We start from the raw sequence: 19665 nt of genomic DNA on the forward strand, positions 1-19665 counted from the left end.
TTATAGTGATTTACCTTTTCTAAATCCATATCCACTGTCACCTAGAATCCTATTGCCATACAGCTGATTCTCTAATTTAGTTCTCATTATCATTTCCATATCAGGCAGTGTAAGATTTATTAATCTGTAGTGACTCTTGAAATAGATTTGCCAACAGTTATACATAACATGTCTTTTTTCTTTGCCTACAATTAGTAGAATAACATCTGACTCTGGAGATTTATCTAAAACTCTTCTAATACCTAAAAGACTTATATCTTGCTTACTAATATTATTTGAAATATTACTTTCTTTTCTTAGCTTGTGGCATGTTGTTAATTCCTTTATTGTTAAAAAAACTAAAATGTTTAACACATTTAATACATTAAACATTTCTCTACAGCATTTTATCATTCCATATTCTTTTAATTTTGCTGAATGTTATTTTTTACTTATTTGTTATTTTATTTTTCATTTTGCTGCTTTCATGCCTTCTGGTGAGTTTATTCTGTATTAAACAGATATTATAAATACTCTGACAAAGTAATAAACACCGCAATGAGTAGAAACAAAACAGAGGTCCACTCTGAATTTCCCTTGCAGTCAACCATGAAATAAATATGTAATGTTCGAAACTTTACCTTGCCTCTGGACTAATCAGAATAAAATAAAAAAACTTTTTAATAACTGGCTTTGGCCTTTGGTGGCATGTGACTATCTCACAAGTTTAAACAAATTTCAAACATTATCTAGATGTAAATTTGAGCATATTTAACTAAGCAGCTTTTTTTTCCTCGATCAGTCTGTGGTTGCAGATTGTCTCTATTTGTTTGCTGGATACAGTTGTGCTATATTGTTTGTTACGTGGCTGTTTAAACTGCTCCCATAAATTCACCTAAATCGGCACTGTGTGCAGTACACTTTCAATTAAAATCTTTGTCTTTCTGTGTAAAACTAGAAATAATCCTGTTATCATAGTTTTCCAAGCTATGTAGACACCCTTACTTTTATTTTTCTCTTTTTATCTAAGAGCAAAGCAGCATTTATTCAAATACTGAGGATTTGATCAGGTACAAGCATATTGTGATAGTTGGATTTTATCTCTTCGGGGAAATTAACTATCCAAATGCATCACCTCAAATAACAATGGAGGAATGAAATTGAATTATCATTAAAGATTAGTAGCACAGCAGATGTTTTCTAATTCAGGGCTCTGAAATCCCTCATTTTCATAAATAGTGGGTATATAGCCCAAAACAAATCATTGTATTTTTTTCCCGAAAAAAAACCTTTACTCAATTACAAATATTCCAATTCTGGTTCGCGGAAGAGCCAGATCCTGCCCAATGGGCGCAAGCCAGGATATACCCTGAACGAGATGCCAGTCCATCATAGGCCACACACACAGTCACAGACACCCACACACTCCCACCAAGGAGACATTTCCCAGAAGTCAGTTAACCTGCCAGAATGTTTTTGGACTGTGGGAGGAAACCAGAGCACCCGGAGGAAACCCACACACACATGGGGAGAACATAAAATCCTCACACAGGTAGCACACTGGGGTCGTAATTGAACCCAGGGTCCAGCACTGTTAGGCAGCAATGCTAACCACTGTGCCAACCTGCCACCATGCCAGAGATTTCCAGTACTGCTGGTAGCAATAATTTCTATATATACGTTTGAGGAAGATCCTTTCATCGCCAAAGTCCGGAATTTCAGATATTGGTCTTTGTAACTAATATCATTTAGAGAAAAAATGTGGTTGTATTGTTTGTAAAATTTTACTAGGACATTTAAGTATGTTATCTATGCTATTTGTTGTGCGACTCCTGTTTCTTGGGAGATTCTCATTATGCAGCTCAGTTTTGCGTAGTCCTAAATTAAATGTAGAAATTTTAAACAATTTTATTTAGTCATGTTCAGGCTTGGAATAAGTTCATGTTAGCTTAATGCAGAGTGAATGTAATCACTTCACACTGATGTGCACTCTTCTTCCAGTAGCACAAGTGTTAAAGCAGTGCATGGCTCTTACTGTTCATAATTAGTCATTACAGTTGTACCCTGATAGTCATCTCTGATAAACTTGTTTATTCAAGATCCACAGATAACATATTGTCTTTCAGCTGTGCCAATCAGATGAGCTCACTGCTCATCTTGAGTTCTCTGTTCTGAATAAAATATGAAGTTGTGAGGATTCACTTCAGTGGTGAAAAAGTGAAATGGAGTGTGAACGATTGATTCACAGGGTTACTGAGGAAATAATATGATAAAACTTTATTCTAATGGAGCACACCTCAAACCTAGGCATCCCAGAGCACTTTTATAAGAAATAAAAACAATATGTATGCAAAAACAAACCAATTTAAAATTAATTATAATAAGAACAGCTAGACGGATATTTTAAGTGTGCTTTTAGTCAAATCTAGTACATAAAGTTTCAAAGGCTCCACTGTGAAGATCAGAACTGCTGTATCAGCTTGGGTCAGAAATGATGCTTATACTATATTTGTGAATCTTCCATAAAGACGTGAAAGCCTACTTTATACTTTGTGACGGTATCCGCAGTTGACCACTTGGATATGAAAGTGGATACATTTCATACAGTGGAAATCACAATTGCATTATTTATAAATAAAAAGGGATCCTTCTTTTCTGTTTATAATTGTATTAGAATGTATTTTTCTGTATGGTATTTGTATTATATTTGTTTGTGTACCCTCTATATATTTCTGCTTATTAATGAAATGAAAATGTTGTTAAGTGCAAATACTTAATGTACTTTGAAGTCCATTTAGTTGGATAACATTCTAGTAGCCTACTAACTGACTCTTTCTGGCCGTGACTTCTTTCAAGCTGTCTCCTGTTTTCAGGCACTGTATTAAAGCATGTATGAAAACTGTGAAAATGGCAGTTTTCCCATTTTGGTGTCCCAGAAAGGTCTGTGTAAACAAAATCTCAATTCCTTCCAGATTTAAAGTAAGCCACAGACCCTGAGAACAGTCATTAATTCCATGCCAGGTCGTAAAATAGATTATTGTATAGCTGGAGAATGGACGGAATTTCCTTGTGTTTCAAGTGTTATAAAGATGAGTTTCTTTTGCCAACAAAACTTGTGATAGTTATTTGACCATTTGTGTCAGTGTGACAGAAATGATGTATGTACAACGGTATATATTGTTTTAGTGAGTCTGAAGCTGTGTTTATATTTTCTAGCAAATGTTTTCAAAAGACACTGTCAGTGCTATTGTGAACATAAAAGTAAGCAGATGTTGTGAGGCTGAGGGTCGTAGCTCTGTGATGATGACAATGGAAGTGACAGCATGTCAGGTGCAGGGTTATGTTTTCACCAAGAACAGACTTTGATGAAAATCACAATCAGCTATATTAATGCATTAACAATGAGTGCTTGAAAGATGCTTGGCTAAATGTCATGAAACAAAGACTTGATCTATTTTAAGGGCATTAAAAAGTTCATGACCATGTACTGGGAATAATGGTGTCTGTGAAATTAATGAGCTAAATGTTTTGAATTTAAAATGATCATCAATATTGTAAACTTTTCAAATCAGTGTGCTTAGTGGAGAGGTTAAGAATTGTTGTCTTATTATAAAGAAGAAATGCAGGCTGAAAGGAAAATTAAAGAAAACCTAGGTTTTCCTGAGAGACAATCCTGCTGATCTGTCTTTGTTTCCTTTTCCTCAGAAATAAAAGATACATTTTCTGTGATTAGCTCAAAGCTCAGTATAACCGTAGTTTGTTATTCACACACTGTTGTGCCTAGATGGAAACTAAGGGTGTTGGTGAAGTAGCCCTGAAACAGGATTTGACCCCAATGACATTGTGAAGTAGAACCCCTCCTCCCTGTCTATAGCATTCCATTGTTTGATATGACACATTCTTTCTGTAAACTCTGCACCTTAATTGTAGGCGCCTTACAATGGTTTCTGCATGACTAAAGCAAAGACTAATTTCCTCTTTATTACAGCTTAATATTTACATTACAGACAGAAATACAAGAGAACCATTGAGCTGGTATAAAACAATGCCAGTAATACCATTTTTTTTCAAAAGGAATTAGTCTAATTATATTACAGGAGCACAGAGAACTTAAATATAAGTTATTTTAAGTCTGTGAGTTATACGTTTCTGTTTGAGCAACAGTATATTATATTACAATACATTGTATCATCATGATGATCCACTTTTAGTTAGAAAAAGACTACTGTGCTGCTTATCATAATCCATTTTTATTCCGTCTGTGCTTTTGACAGCTTTGAAAAAAGCCTCTCCTACCCTTTCCTAACTGTTTCTGTTTAATGGTACTTGCTGTTCCTACCATTGTCAGTGAACAAATGAGTGCATACAGCTTTTATCAAACTTGCTAAAAATGCCTCATGGTAATGCAACAGATGAATTAATATCAATACTGTAGTTGAAGACCCGCAGCACTCATTTAAGGAAGAGTTTACATTTATGTAGCATTTTTCATCAAAATTGAGGAGTTCCAAAGTCCATCACCCTTCAGCTCTAAATGAACTGGTCTTGCATTGTAACAGAGCCCCATAACTATACCACAACAGCTAGTATGCTGTAGACTGGGTCTAATAGTAGACTTTTAAGGACAAGGTTCCACGGGTCAGATATTATAAACCTTAATCCTTACCTTAGTCCAGAAAAAGCATTAATTTTTCCACAATGTTCAGTGGGGATCATGTATTTGTGTCATGTAAGACATAAAATATGTCAAAATGTGCACACACTTTTTTTTCTGTGAGGAAATGTTCCACTGGCTCCCATTCTAAGTGTATTCATTATTTTCTACCAAAATGAATTTTTCATCACAGGATGAAAGAAGTCCCAAAACAATGTAAAAAATGTTATTTACATTGTGAAGACATTATTATGTTTGTCAGTAATCGTTTTCTCAAATTCTTCCACTTCCAAACATGCATGCAGAAAAAAATGAATTTTCAAAATTGTACAGGTACCAGGATCTGACAGGTTTTACTAAGAATTACTCAGAATATACAGCACTATAAACACAGTTTAATGTAATTTCTTAATTATTTTAATAAATATACTGCTGAATCTAATTTTTATATAGCATATGAAGTTTGACTTTCTTGAGAATCAAGAGAGCAGGTTGTATCCACCATCATTTAATAATGGAGCTGAAGATGGAATCCTTAGCTGCACAGTCCAGCCAATGCATGTAATCTGGCCAAGTGAGAGTGAAGTACTGTACATAGCACTTGCCAAAACCATGCAAACCACACTGACATTGAGGTTGTTGTTTTTAAACATTCTGCCTTCAAACATCATTAAAGGAGAGCACTGTTTTCTGAGGAAACATTAGTTTTGGAAGGAGTTTTGCACACACAACAGTAATATCAACACTTTAATAATGTGAAGGTTACTGAATCAAAAAAGGAACTGATATAGCAAGTTAAATGCAAAATTTGATTAGAGAACATTTATTGTCATGACGATTTAAAATATTTGCTCATTTGCAGTTATGCAGAATGTCATCTGCAATTAGAGTTCACTGCATAAGGCTGTACTCCAGATATTCTTTGATGTCAGATGCCCTGCCTTCAAACCTCTTAGGTCTTCTAGAAAGTTTTTGTAGCTGATGGATTTGGTTGCTCAGATGTTTTCTATTTTGTACCTCGGCATACTCAAAAGATGCAAAATACAAAAATATGGGTTCATTTTCACATATTGATAGCTGCAGACTCACAGTGAGTTATAACTGACAGCCTGTGGAGTATATTCTGAAAACAACTCTCTTGGTCTGTGGTTTGATTTTAGCGATTCTAAGGTTTAAGAGTTAAAGATAGATATCAACAGAGTTTTTAACAAGCACACAGAACATACTAGGAAGCATTTTAATGATATGAAGGATGATATGGATATAAAAAATCACAGGAGTACCTAAAACATTACAGTTTAAAATGCTTCAAAGCCTGCCTGTTTCTTTTAATATTATTCACTGTTTCAAATTAAATTGTTAAATAGCTAGTGCCTTGTACTTATGCTTACAAGCCTAATAATTATTTGTGAAGTTGATAGTGTTTGTGACATTTTACTGAAGCACTCTAGAATATAAAATTAACAACAGAAAAAAATCATAGTTCAGATGTATTTTTCTTTGTGAAACAGGTCATATGGACTGTGAGGCTGTGATTAAAAGAAAAATTTCTGCTGGAAGACCTTCAGAGTATAATGGTTTTGTCTCCTTCATATGACTGAAGCATTTGTTCCCCTGCTGATTTCCTTTTTTTCTTATTAAATGATTTCTGCCTCACAGCAACCTGAGTTGAAAGACATGGTGTGTGAATTTGTCAGTCCATTAATCACAAGCTAAGAGTTACAAGCCCAAATGATTACAACCAGTAATGATGATCACAGTAGCAGTCCAAAAATAGTCTAAAAATAACTGGTTAATTCTTGGATTTTTTTATCTTTTAGCATAAGACTCAAACACTGCTGAATATGAATGAAAATGAGGTGTGCTCTGCATAGTACTTAACTCCACATAATGCCAGTCAGCAGAAAAGGCTGATTAAAACGGTCCAGTAAAGCTGCTGCAGTAGAGTCACCTAGTGGATGTCTGCTGGTAATGCGTTTTTTGACCTGGTTGAAATAAAAAAAACTAAAATGCTTGGTAACATTTCTTGTTTGATAAGAGTTAATTAAGGATACAGTCTATATTCATGTACTGTAAATGTGGTTTGCATTGCTTTTGTTGACAAAGCCTAAAACAATACTTACCCGGTTAAGAACTGTTATTTGTTTTTTTCCATACAGTGTGTCTGTACTTATGTGGTTCGTGTGAACATTCAAAATAAATTGACTGTTTTGTAGGGAAACAAGTAAACAATTGCTTTCTTTGTATACATCTTGCAGCATATAGCCTTTCATTTTCCTCGATTATATTGTGCCACAGAGCTGAATTCATGTTGTTATGTTTAATACCAACGGTAGTGCCTTTGTTGTTTTCCAAATCTTCTTACACATGAAATTTGGGAAAGAAATGGACTTGCATGTAAAATGGTGAAAGAATGTAATCCTGCTTATTAAGTCAGGTTAATGAAGTCACTGATTGTTTTGTAAGTTAACACATTTCTTTTAAAACCCATGGTTCAATAGCAGGTGTTCAGCTGGTCCATAATGCCCAAATGTATTTTTTATTATATATTTCAGAATCCATAAACTAGAGCGGCTGAAGCCTTGCAAGTGGAAAACGCAGGAAAAGGTGTTTTAAAAGAAACAGTTTGAAAGCCAGGGAGCCCATGGAAGGAGTCCCTGTCCACTGATCCACCGGGACTGAAGGTCACCGACAAGGATCGGAATCATGTCTGCCTGCAACACATTCACAGAACACGTGTGGAAACCAGGCGAGTGCAAGAACTGCTTTAAACCCAAAAGCCTGCACCGCCTGACTGAGGGGGTCTTGAAGAAAGGGGCTCAAGAACAACAACAGAACCAGAGCACTTCTGGAGGGAAGCCCAACGCCAACCTTAGCAACAACTATCAGCGGGGCAGTGCACCTGTGCGCTCGGGACATTTCCGTCCACCTGTTGCCAAGAAACCTACTATTGCTGTCAAGCCAACCATGATGTTGTCCTGTTCAGCCACCATTGATTCAGAGGGCAACCATGGACAAGCAGACTCTGGTGAACTGGGTAAAACCTCTGCTTTTGCGGTGTGGAACCGTAACGGGATGAACCGAAAGAGGCCTGGTGGTGTCAACAACAATGAGGGGGAGGAAAGCGGAGAAGAGATAGAAGGATATGGTCTACGGAGTTCCCGGGCACCCAGTGGTAACAACAACAATGGCCTGACAGAGGTGCTGAAGGAAATTGCTGGTTTGGGCTCAGGCCCCGGATCCAGCTCTGGCTCCAGCTCTAAAGACCTTTTCCTAGGCCGTATCAGTAGTTGCTACAAGCGCTCCTTGGAACGAGGTTTGCCTGCCTCCAGCTGTTTGGCTATGGGCAGTGGAACAGGAGCATCTCAGAAGCATGTTTCTCTCAGTGGTAGCACAGAAGTTATCAGCTCAGAAGGTGGGCGTTTCTGTTACCCGGATTTCTCCAGTGATGGTGAGGAGGATGAAGAAGAGAGCGATGAGGAAGAAGAGGGTGAGCATGAGAGCTGGGATGAAAGTGATGAGGAGCTTCTGGCGATGGAGATCCGTATGCGAGGGCAGCCTCGTTTTGCTAATTTCCGGGCCTCTACCCTCTCACCTGTGCCATTTGCTGTTGGTAAGAAGTGGAATACGGTTCCACTTCGCAATCGATCCCTGCAGAGAATATGTGCTGTGGATTACGATGACAGTTATGATGAAATTCTCAATGGCTACCCCTCAGAGGATTCCAATGGTGGTCACATACTGGGCCCTTATGCCCAGAGTGACCTGCAAGGCAGCTGCTTCTTCTCCAACTCTGAGACTACCACCTCCCCTGAATCATCATCTTCACTACCAGAAGATTCACGAACCACTTCCAGTAGTGGTAGCAGTGCCCCTTGCCATCTACCTAATGGTTTGCCCTCCTCTGCAGCATCTAGAGAGCCAGACTTTGAGAGTGTGAGTGAAAAAGAACAGGTTCCTAGAGCAGCAAAGTCCCCTAAAGCCTCAGAAACCCACAAAGCGATTCTAGCCATCCGGCTTGAGGAGCAAGATGCCGGTCAGAAGGATAGTGTAGCCTTAAAAAGTCCTTCTCTTCCCCAAGCCCTTCCAGGACAGCCAGTCACAATCAGCTTTAGTCCTGGGGAAGAGCAGGCCAAACCCTATCGAGTGGTGAGCCTTGAAAAGCCAGCCATGTGTAAGCCCTATACAGTGGTTGATGTTTCTGCCTCTATGGCCAGCACAGAGAGCCAAAATCAAGATGCCGTTTCCAAAATGAAAGGGTCATCAGTCTCCTCAACTCCCCCATCGACCCCAAGCTCTCCCTTAGGTCAGCCTCTGTCGCCAAAATCTCCTACCTCTCCAACTACTATTTTGACTTCCACTGCACTCAACACCTCCCGTAAGAAATCAAGTGCCATCCGATACCAAGAGGTTTGGACCTCCAGCACAAGCCCTCGTCAAAAGATCCCCAAGGTAGAGCTGGTGGGAGGGTGTGCTGCAGGTCCCGCTGTTCCCTACAGGCACTGTAGCCACAAGTCTGCACCTACCTCCCCAACAACAGGTCTATCCTCTTCCTCCCGCACAGTTCCTGTTAAGTCACCAAACCTGTCAGAGATCAAGTTCAACAGTTACAACAATGCTGGTATGCCCCCGTTTCCCATTATTATTCGTGATGAGCCTACCTATGCTCGAAGCTCTAAAAATGCTGTTAAAGTACCCATTGTTATTAATCCTAGTGCTTATGACAACCTGGCTGTTTACAAGAGCTTTTTAGGCCTAAGCGGAGAACAGTCACAATCAAAACCAGGTTTAGAGTCTCGAGTAACTAGTCACACTTATGAGGAGATTGGGTCCTCAGAGAATATCCCATCCTCTCCTACAGAAACTCCTCTTAATGGAAAAGTAGTTAAAGAGAAAGCTGTTGGGGAAGAAAGGAAACTTGGCAGTGTTGCACAGAAGATCCTGGAAGTTAATGCAGGATCCACTACAATTTCCAATAGTACAACAAATGCTATTGCTTCTATAACTGCAGTCACCACTCAGGGAGGCTCCCAAGCCAAAACCAGCATCACAGTGGCCACTCCTGGACACAATCGGAAGGTGAGTGGTGAAACTATACCTAGAAAAGACGGTAACAGTGAACCCCAGATGTCATCAGGACCTGGCACTGCCCATCGTGAGAAAGCCAGCACTGTTCTGTCACAGATTGTAGCTTCTATTCAACCACCACAATCTCCACCAGAGTCACCCACAGTGCAGAACAAAACCTGTAGTGCTGAGGAGCTTTACTCCATCCCACCTGATGCCACTAAGGAAGCTCCCTCAAGGCCGAAATCACTGTTTTCTCCAGCAGAGGGATGCCTGCCCAAACCTAGAAAAGACACACCTACAAGACAGCTTCCAAAATCCCAAAATAGCACAGCTGTCCCCTCTGCAAGCCCCAAGTCTGAAAACGCCCCCTTCCCCCCACCTAGATCCACCTCCTCTCCATATCATGCCAGCAACCTGCTTCAGAGGCATTTTGGTAACTGGTCCAAACCAACAAACAATAGCTCTTCACGGCCAAATGAGGCAGAATCTGCCCAGGCAGGGGAAGGCAGGCGGACAGCAGCTGAGAGCGCTAAACCGAAACGTTGGATCTCATTCAAGAGTTTTTTCCGCCGGAGGAAGGATGAGGATGAGCAGCAAAGGGAGAAGCCCGAACGTGAGAAGGAAAAGGGCAAGTTAGTAGGTCTGGATGGTACAGTCATTCACATGCTACCCCCACCCCCAGTCCAGCGTCAGCACTGGTTTGCTGAGGCCAAAACAGATGATCCTAATCAGAAGCCCACCATCATCTTCACATACAAACCTGAAATGAGTCCTGCAACTGAAGGTGAGCCTGTTCAGATATGTGAAGAAGAGAACAAGGACAATAAGATTTTCAAGTCCCTGGAGAGGCCAGAGAATAAAAGAGAACAAGCTGTAGGATCTTCACTGCCCCAGAAGACAGTCAGGTGAGTGAACCTCTAATTGATCCAAATTAAATGTTTTATTAGTTTATACCTTTAACTTAAGTCTTAATTCCAGTCTGGGCAGTGGTAGAACAATTTAGTGAACAACTTCATTTCTACAGTTATGTCAGTATTTACAAAATTCATGTCTGTTATTGTTTTCTTTGATTTATGTTTTGTTATATTTGTGAAGATGGGGATACAGTCTGTTTTTAGCTTTTTATTAGTATATAATTGTTATTTACAAAATTGATATACAGTCAATTAACTGAAATTGTACATTGAAGGTTGATTTTTGATGTTTTGATGATTTTTGATGCTTTCAAAAATTAAATACAGAATGAATTATTAAATAATGAACAGTGGACTAAGCACTGTACCAGGAAGCATCCTGACTCTGATGAGAGCTAACCAAAGCCATTGTATGAAGGTGTTTGCATTATATTATACTAACAAAGCTATTAGATGAAAATATTAAAATGTCAATGTATAAATGTCTAAGAATAAAAACTAAATGTGAACTTGGATTTTCACAGCTTGAAATATTGGCAAAGGTTCAATTGCAAGTTATGGAAACATCCAGTCTTCTGTAAATGAGAAACTAATCTAAGGAGCTGTTTGATGAATATAATAAATATTACATTGTAATTAATGTTTTTAACCATTATTCCAAGCTTACAGATTCCATATTTACAGTTTTGTTGAGAAATCATTATGTTACAGGTGCTCTTTGATAAAGTTTCAGAGATATTGTGCTAACAAAATGACTTTTGACAATGACAAGAACAAACTTTTAAAAAAAATTCAGATATCTGAGATTTCTCAGTGAGGAGGCGTTATCAAAAGTTTTGAAACAGAGGTGACTTAATGCATTGTCCTTGATTCCTAAATGACTTAATGCCCTGCCATGTCACAGCTCTCGGCAGCTTGGCAGTTTCTCGGTTCTGCAGAGCTGGCACTTGTTGGCATTCTCCTCTAATTGACTCAAGGAAACATATTGACATTCAAGGCCTCCTGCTGAGGAAGCCCCAAGTGTCAGGTTGATGCAAAAGGCAAATTCTGAAGTGGTCTACTGCACAGAAACACATCCCTACTGAGACATAGCTCTAATAACTTTAGACCGCTCACCAGAAGCACAGCATGTGTGCTACAATGCCGTTTCTATCCAGGGAATCGTGCTTCATTTGTTATTAAGCACATTGTTCTCAGAGCTAAAGGCCACCACCTTTAAACATAATGTCATGAATTGCCAAAAGCAGCCGGATGAAAGTAACACCCACTTTCACATTTCGTCATGGACATGCTTTTATTAGGATGTTGCATTTTTACTTATTATCCGGTAAGCTGTTCTTTTTCTTAATTATTTTTGTTTCAGAAATTTTAAATGAACAATGCAACTTTCTTCCCTAGTGTAGCTTACAGTTTTTATCTTTAAAAACACAGTGAGGGGCATCAATAAAATAAAAATAGTAATTCCAAATGTATTTTGAAAAGAGGATGAAGAATGAAATGCAGTAGAAGTAAAGTAATTATTTCAGGGTTCATTGATATTAATCACAGAACAACTTGAAACCATTATGTAAATGTAGTCAAGGTAAAGGTATGGCAATTTATGTGATGCTGTTCATTTAATTGTCATAGTATGTAAGACTTAACAGGTTTTCAGAGCACATTAGCTGGTGTGTGGGGAGTGTTCTGGCACACTATGGCTGCCGTCACATCATCCAGGTGGGGCTGCACATTGGTGGTGGTGGAGGGGAGTCTCCATTACCTGTAAAGCGTTTTGAGTGGAGTGCCCAGAATAGCGCTATATAATTGTAAGCAATTATTATTATTATAATTATATTTAGGAGCTGAGTTTAAAGCAAGTAATAGGAATCTTTCATTTACATGTAGCCTTTAATTACCACAGCAGCTGATAGAAACCTTGTAGTAGCAGTGTGCATTATATACCACTAAATTGGTGTGTGATGCAAAAGGGATATGAGAAAAAGTTTACAAAGCCGTTAATGTAAACATTACTTAATGAGGTAACCTTCAGCAAGGGTTGAAGCACAGAAGTCATTTAATGCGTCTCTTGCTTTATTATGTATACTGTGAGAATGTGTTAGTAGGACTTAGTAAAATGTGATTAAAAATCCTTTACATATATGATTTTTGGATTGGATGATCCAAGAGATAAGAGCACTGCAAGGTTACAACACAGTGAATCAGGGCATGAATTGATTTTCTAAAGAATGGGTTAGTTACTGGATGTTCTTTTGCCCCTTACCTAAGGTTTTAAGTTTCTATATCTTGATTTTTGTACCATTAACCACCCATTGACATCCAGGTGCTTAAAATTATAGCTGTGATTTTATCCTATCCATCTTGAATTAAAAAATCCTACTCCCCTTTCCAGTGTTAAAGGAGGTGTGACTCATGTCTTAGTTTTACTGCAACTGTTGTATTTGTTTTTCTCTGTCACCTCTAAGCTCTGTACTGGCAAATGGGTTGTCAATCCAATGGGGACAGTAAGAGACATGAGTCAGTGGCTTTCTATGTTAATCATCACTCATGAAAGGGCTCCAGTGGTAGAGAATAAGGCTGATCAGTGTACTATGTTGCTTCCTTGTACAAATTGTGTAATCAACATTTATTTAAAAATGTCCCTACTCTCAGAACCACAGCCTCATGACTATTGTTCTGTTAGCATTAATGCATAGTATATAATAGCTACATAGTTGCATGTCTGCAAGGCTTTATTATTGCAGACAGGTTTAGTTGTACTGCCTGTATTAGAATCTAGACCTCAGTTTAGGGTGTAAACATTTCTTCTTTCTGTATCAAGGGGTACTGAAAACAGAGCTTTTTGGGATGCTGTTGAAGAAAATAATTGGGGATAACAGACTGAAGTTTAGTCAGGTTCTTGGCCAGTCTTGTCAGTGGGCCATGCTGAAACAAACCATCCTGCTAAATGCATTCTGTAGCAAACATGGTCTAAGGTTTTACAGAGCAGATTTCTTTCATGATGGGAGGAGGCGTCAAGCATTAATGCCCTTCTTCTTTTTCCAGCCTCATGTGAGATTCTGCAATAAACATGCTGTTTCAGATAGATGTGTGGTTTTACTTTTGTTAATTCCCTGTATAAATGAACCCCCTATGACTAGAATTTAACCCTTTCCCTTGGCCCATCAACTCTGGCAACTAGTCAAAAGTAACGTGCTATGCCTCATTTCTAGCTAGACCTACTGTACCTACTGCAATTAGTTCTTCATCAGTTAACACCATCAAATGCGCCTTGCTTCCTCTTTCCCAGTCCTTCAGTTGTTAATAAACACCCCCTCCCCAAACTCTGCACTCCCTCCCCAGTCCCAAGTATATCTCTCAGCCATTAGCATTTATTTCCTGTACATTAAACTTCCTCTCAAGTTTTCTCCATAAATTAAGACATTATTTTAGTATTATTCATAAAGCTTAATTTAAAAAATTCAAATAGCAAAGGTGGGATTTTCAGAAATAGTGTCTTTTTGGACATCAATTTGATCAAGTAGAGAAAGAGTTAAGTGCCTCTCCCCAGAGATGAATGCTGTCATTGGCTGGCCTTTCAAGTCAGGTATACGTCAGGCAGGTGAGCAATCTCTAGATTGCTGCACACACCAGAAGGGCTGGGACAGCCCTCGCTCGTAGATTTGCAGGATGGGCCTGACAGCAGTTTCTCTTTTCCAAACATGCTTAATGGAATAAAGAAATAATTTCTGAAAGCGTCTTTCATGGGGAACTGCGTGAGCCAGTACAGTGGGTAAGCTGGACTTGTACTCTGCTTTCTTTTCAAATTTTCACATATGGTCTTGGTCTCTCTCATTGGTTTAAATGGGAGTTGGCTTTTTTTTTACTGCTGTGTTTACACAGCCCTGTTGCTTTTAAAAACTCTGCTGAAGTTCTTCGGGCTGCTTCAACAAGTTGGATCCGGATACTGAAATGAAATCATAAAGCTCAGAAAAGTCTTGAGGCTAAGTGTCTTGAGACACTTTGACAGTGTCTTTCTCGTTCTTATTGTGATTATTAATATAAAAACGAAATGGTCCTACTCTGTTTTTCATTGGGCATTTTTTCCTTTTCATACCCCTGTATGGATTTGAATCCAGAGGTATTTGATACTGATGAATATTAAAGTAACGCAGGCCCATATTGTTAGTTATCTAAGGTGAAGTAATAGCTGAACTATTATCACTTTGTGTTGTTAAATTCTTGACTTTGGTGATCAGCTTAGATTGCATTCCTTGGTTAGTATTACTCATATATGGCAATTGTGTCTCTTTACTCTGTGTGGAAATTGTTCTATAAGCAGTTCCATATGCTTTGTTTGTTCACATTTGTTAAGAATGTAGCTGCAGGGGAGTACTTGCATCCCCATTCCCAACCTATATTTCAACCAATGCCCCAGTTGCACGGACATGCTACCGACTACTTTCTATGAGAAAGCGTTTTTCAAAGATTGTGAATTGTAGCTGTTAATAGCAATATAAGATCTTCTGATTTGCAAATAATGTATTTTCACATGTACCCCATCACATTCAATGAAGGTAATTTGTTGTTTGAAATGTGAGTGATTTATTCTTCCTACATTTTGGTTTGTAGATCCTAAATTGCATCAAACCTGATTTGGGAAATCTTCTGTTAGTAGGGAAAATATAAGTTTCTAAGTTAGCAATGGAAACAATTGGTGAAATGATTTTAAGAAAAGAAAAACTAAGCAAACATCTAAAATTGTATTTATTAGCTTCCAGGTTTCATTACCAAAAAATAATCCCTCCAGGTAATTATTAAAACCATCTTCACTCAAAGCTCTTGGAAGTAATCCTAAATGATGGAAGGTTCACCTTCTCAGCTTGCATTCTAAAGAAGTATGCAAATCAATCCTGTTAGATGGACAGAGGAAATGTTTCAAGATATACTGTGTCACCCAAATGCTTTTATACAATTTTCCAACATTTGTTTCCTTCTTTATACTCTTTAAGATGCCAAATTCTTTTATATGTCTTGTCAAAATCTAAATAAAAATATAAAAGTATTCAGAGGATAAGCAGCAGTAGAGCAGCTGAAATTACTTTTCTGATTATTTCAGAGGCCTTTAACTTGTAATTTGCTGGTTACTCTAAAATATATTTTTGTTCCAGCTGTATATTTTTCTTCAATTATTATGTGTATATTCAGCTGATATGACAATAATAATGTGTCATTGCTGTTAGGATGCGTGCTCTATTTGTAGTATGTATAAAGGCATGGCTAGGCTTTTTTCTGAAAACATAAGACATAAGTAAATTAGTAAGTCAAATGAATTATTGTACAGACTGCGTATTTAATTCAAAATGAGATAAACACAATTACTGTAAATAAGGGAACAGTAATGCATTGATAGTCAATTAAGTATCCTGACTTGTCTAATATTATGTGAGCCATCTGTTTTTAATAATTCAATTTTAATACAGATAAACTTTTCTTCCAACACAAAGAGAATGCCATAGTGTATGCATGCTGCTGAAGTACCAAAGGCCACTAGGTGTCATTTCCAGATAATAATTGTCTTATTACTGGGTATTGGTGGTGCAGAAACAGATAGCTAGCTCATGGGAATTGAAGCATCAACACTACAGATTATTGAATAAATCAATTTCTTTTTTAATGAAAATATTAATTTTAAACTTACACAAATGTTTTTTTTAAATCCATTTTCTGAATTGAAAAAATGTATTATTATAATAGTTTTATTTTGATTTTTTTTCTTCGTTTGATGGATCGTGTTGTAGCAAGTTGATGTTTCCAAAGGGATTTCATAATATATATAAACATCCAACACCCAATTGGGAAAGAGGCAGTCTGCGTGAATTTGTCAGTACATTCTGAGGCTCACGAAATGGCATGTTCGAAAGTTGTTATGATGAAATATTTTTGGCATATAGGCAGTGTACCTTCATATAGTTACCTACAGTAACTTTAGTCTTTTCACCTTTAGTCTTTCAGTTTTTTCAAACTTTAGTTTATAGCTTTTAAATCTACATTTTGTCCACCTTCATCCAATTAAGAAGTAAAAATGTTCATTAGAGGATGGGGCGGTGGCACAGTGATTGCCTTGTAGTGGTGGATCCCGGGTTCGTTTTTGAACATGAGGCGCTTTCAGCATGGAGTTTGTACAGCATGTTCTCCCCACGTGCGTGCTTATGTGGTTTCCTGCGGGTGCTCCGGTTTCCTCTGGCAGTGCAAAGGCATATGGGTAGGTTATCTGACTTCTGGGAAGACGATTCCTGGTGTGAGTGTGAGCATGTCTGTCTGTGTGTGCCCACCAACACGGGGTGTATCCTGCCTTGCAGCCATTGTTTGCAGGGATAGGCCCCCCGTGACCCTGTTTTGAAGTGGTTAGACAATGAATGAATAAATCTTTATTAGAAACACTACTCAATTGTTCTTGCAAATTCTCCGTATATGCTTGAATATGAATTATAATTTCTTATTACTAATTTCTTCGTACAGATCAGAGAAAAACAGATTTATCTACAGTATATTAAGGAGAGATTGCCATGCATTTGCCATTTTAATCCTTTAAAGCTTCTAAGATTTGCTTGCCTTCACATGTTAGCTAGGAGAATTGCCAACACATCTTTTTCAAATAAGCTCACTTTTTAGTCTTCTCCTTTGTTTTAGCAGTGCTGACCCTTTATCTCTTAAAAAAGCGTACAGCAAATCATCAGTTCTGTGTGTGCATATGATTCTGAAGGTTCTCAATGAGTTCACTGTGCAGTTCAGTACAAAATGTTTTTTTTTCATTTTATTTAAAAAAAAGTTTAATTGATCTTTTCCATGGTCACAAATGCTTAATCACAATGATGCCAAAACCAGTTAGTCAATTTCCAAAAACAACAGTCTTCATTTTTCTATAAACGTACTTTCTGTAAAGATTCATAGAGTGATATGTTTCTTCTGAGGTTCTGTATATAAAAGATAATCTTCAAGTAAGTGTGTTTGTAGGTAATTTTATATTTAATAACTTCATTAACACTCAAACACTGTATACGATGGTGCCAACACCTATCTCTTCAGAAGGTATGATAACTACTGTGGTATTTTCCTCATAAGCTTCTATTAAAACTAGGACAGCAGACAGAACCCGGTGGCAGAGCATCACCTTGCAGTGTATGTTGTGTTTTTCAGCCAGGTGCCAGGCGAGAAGAACGAGAGTGGCGTTCCTGCTGCTGCCTCTCTCCCTGCCAAGTCTGAGTTCCCCCAGAGAGATGAACAAGTGAGCGCTGCCACACCAGCCTCTGTGAGCGAGGGCACAGGCAGCCTGGAGGAGCGGGAGGAGGAATGCAGTGACTCTCCAGCTTCTAGCACCTGCAGCGCCACCTACAGTAACTTGGGTAAGCAGCAATCTCTTGAGTAATTCTGTTCATTTAGGATTTCAACCTGCATCTAGGACGATACTATGAAACGAACAATTTAAACCACAAAGTACTTTCTCCCTTGGATCTTTATTTGTGAAAAGCTAAAGTGCAAATATGGGAAACAAAGAGGTGTTTTTTCTACTGTTTATGTTACTGATTGTTTTATGTTGTATATACTGCAGTGTTTTATAGGAAAAAAAACAATTTAAGACTTTGTGTTATTAAAATGTGTAACAAAAACTATATTCCAGGTGAAAAGTATTAGCAAAAGAATAAATGGTAATCCAGATGATACCCATTTAGTGAAAAAAAATGGGATAGTTTGTGAATGCCAAATAAGCTTTAGGTATAATGGAAGTCTTTTATGGCAGAGCATTTTTTTTTTTTAAAATGACAGTTGTTTGATATTTATATATTAGAACCTCCACTGCAATTCTGTCTTATGCATGTAGTGTGTAATTGATTTTAAAGAGGCCATGGGGAAATGTGTTCCATGAGGGTGCCTGATTTCCATGGGTCTTTTCTAGTGGTTGTAAACACTTGCATTCTACAACTGCAGAAGCAAGCTTTTCAAACTGCCTGGATTTGAATTTGCTCTTTGTTACTTTGTAATTGAATTTGGTCTTCGTAATTGTAATTGTGTTTTGAACTTGCTCTTCATTAACTTTGGCTTATTAAAAGATTATGCAGATTTCAAGCACTAGGCATTTAGCTTTTTGTCATGGAATAAAACATGTTGAGCATTGAGCCTAGCTGTTTTTTTCACAGAAGGAAACATAAATCCTGGTTCTGCTATATATGCAACGTTGAGAGTTTTAAGAATTATTAGGAGGGAAATATTATTGCTAATATTTCAGAGAAATTTTAAACATTTGTCGTGATTGGTCCTACTCTGCTTCTCTTTAGTTCTAATTAAATCATGTAGTGACCCTGTATTGTTCTAGATTATAGTAATAGGTTTATTCCATGCTGAAAAAAAGAAGAAAGAGAACACAACGTTTCGGCCGTGGAGCCTTCTTCAGGTGTGTGACACCTGAAGAAGGCTCCACGGCCGAAACGTTGTGTTCTCTTTCTTCTTTTTTTCAGCATGGAATAAACCTATTACTTGTTCCTTTGCAGCCTACGCATGCTGACGCAGCTACCCACTTGTTCTAGATTATGAGAGCATTAATCACTGGGACAACCTAAGTACCAACTGGTAGATACAGTTTTAGATAGCTCTGTCATTGTAGTCATCTGTTTTTTTGGAAATGCTGACTTCTGATACATTGTTGTTATTTACAATTTATAATATCTGCATATTAACTGTTGTGTACAAAATTTATCAGCAGTGAACCTGATATGGCCATAGAAATCCCTGGAGTTGTGATTGTGTTGCCTTACTACTTAATTTGTTAAATAGTTTCCATTCCTTTATAGGCATTTATTATAATAATAATAATAGTAATAAACTTTATTTTATATAGCACCTTTAAAGGTGGCTTCTCAAAGCGCTTTACAGAATGACAACAAGAATAAATAAAAAGAATTGTTTAGAGAAGGTGACTCTCATATCCTTGTGCAGAGAGTTCCAGAGCTCGGGGGCATAGCAGGAGAAGGCCCTGTCGCCCATACAATGTAGACGGGCTTGGGGGACTGTTAG

The 19665-nt window shown here is 37.9% G+C and overlaps 1 protein-coding gene across 6 annotated transcripts in view; it reads left to right on the plus strand.

Annotated features, from left to right (window-relative positions):
- The window catches only part of peak1 (pseudopodium-enriched atypical kinase 1), a 126498-nt gene that overhangs the window by 89402 nt on the left and 17431 nt on the right, over window positions 1-19665 (plus strand). For all 6 annotated transcript variants that reach the window (XM_069190618.1, XM_015343573.2, XM_015343572.2 and 3 more), the window contains 2 exons: window positions 7189-10608; window positions 17794-17999. In XM_069190618.1, coding sequence (XP_069046719.1) covers window positions 7340-10608; window positions 17794-17999 — 3475 coding nt within the window. In that variant the 5' untranslated portion in view covers window positions 7189-7339. The remainder of the gene's footprint in view (window positions 1-7188; window positions 10609-17793; window positions 18000-19665) is intronic.

This window comes from Lepisosteus oculatus, chromosome 5 (genome assembly GCF_040954835.1).
Source record: "Lepisosteus oculatus isolate fLepOcu1 chromosome 5, fLepOcu1.hap2, whole genome shotgun sequence".
Taxonomy (NCBI): domain Eukaryota; kingdom Metazoa; phylum Chordata; class Actinopteri; order Semionotiformes; family Lepisosteidae; genus Lepisosteus; species Lepisosteus oculatus.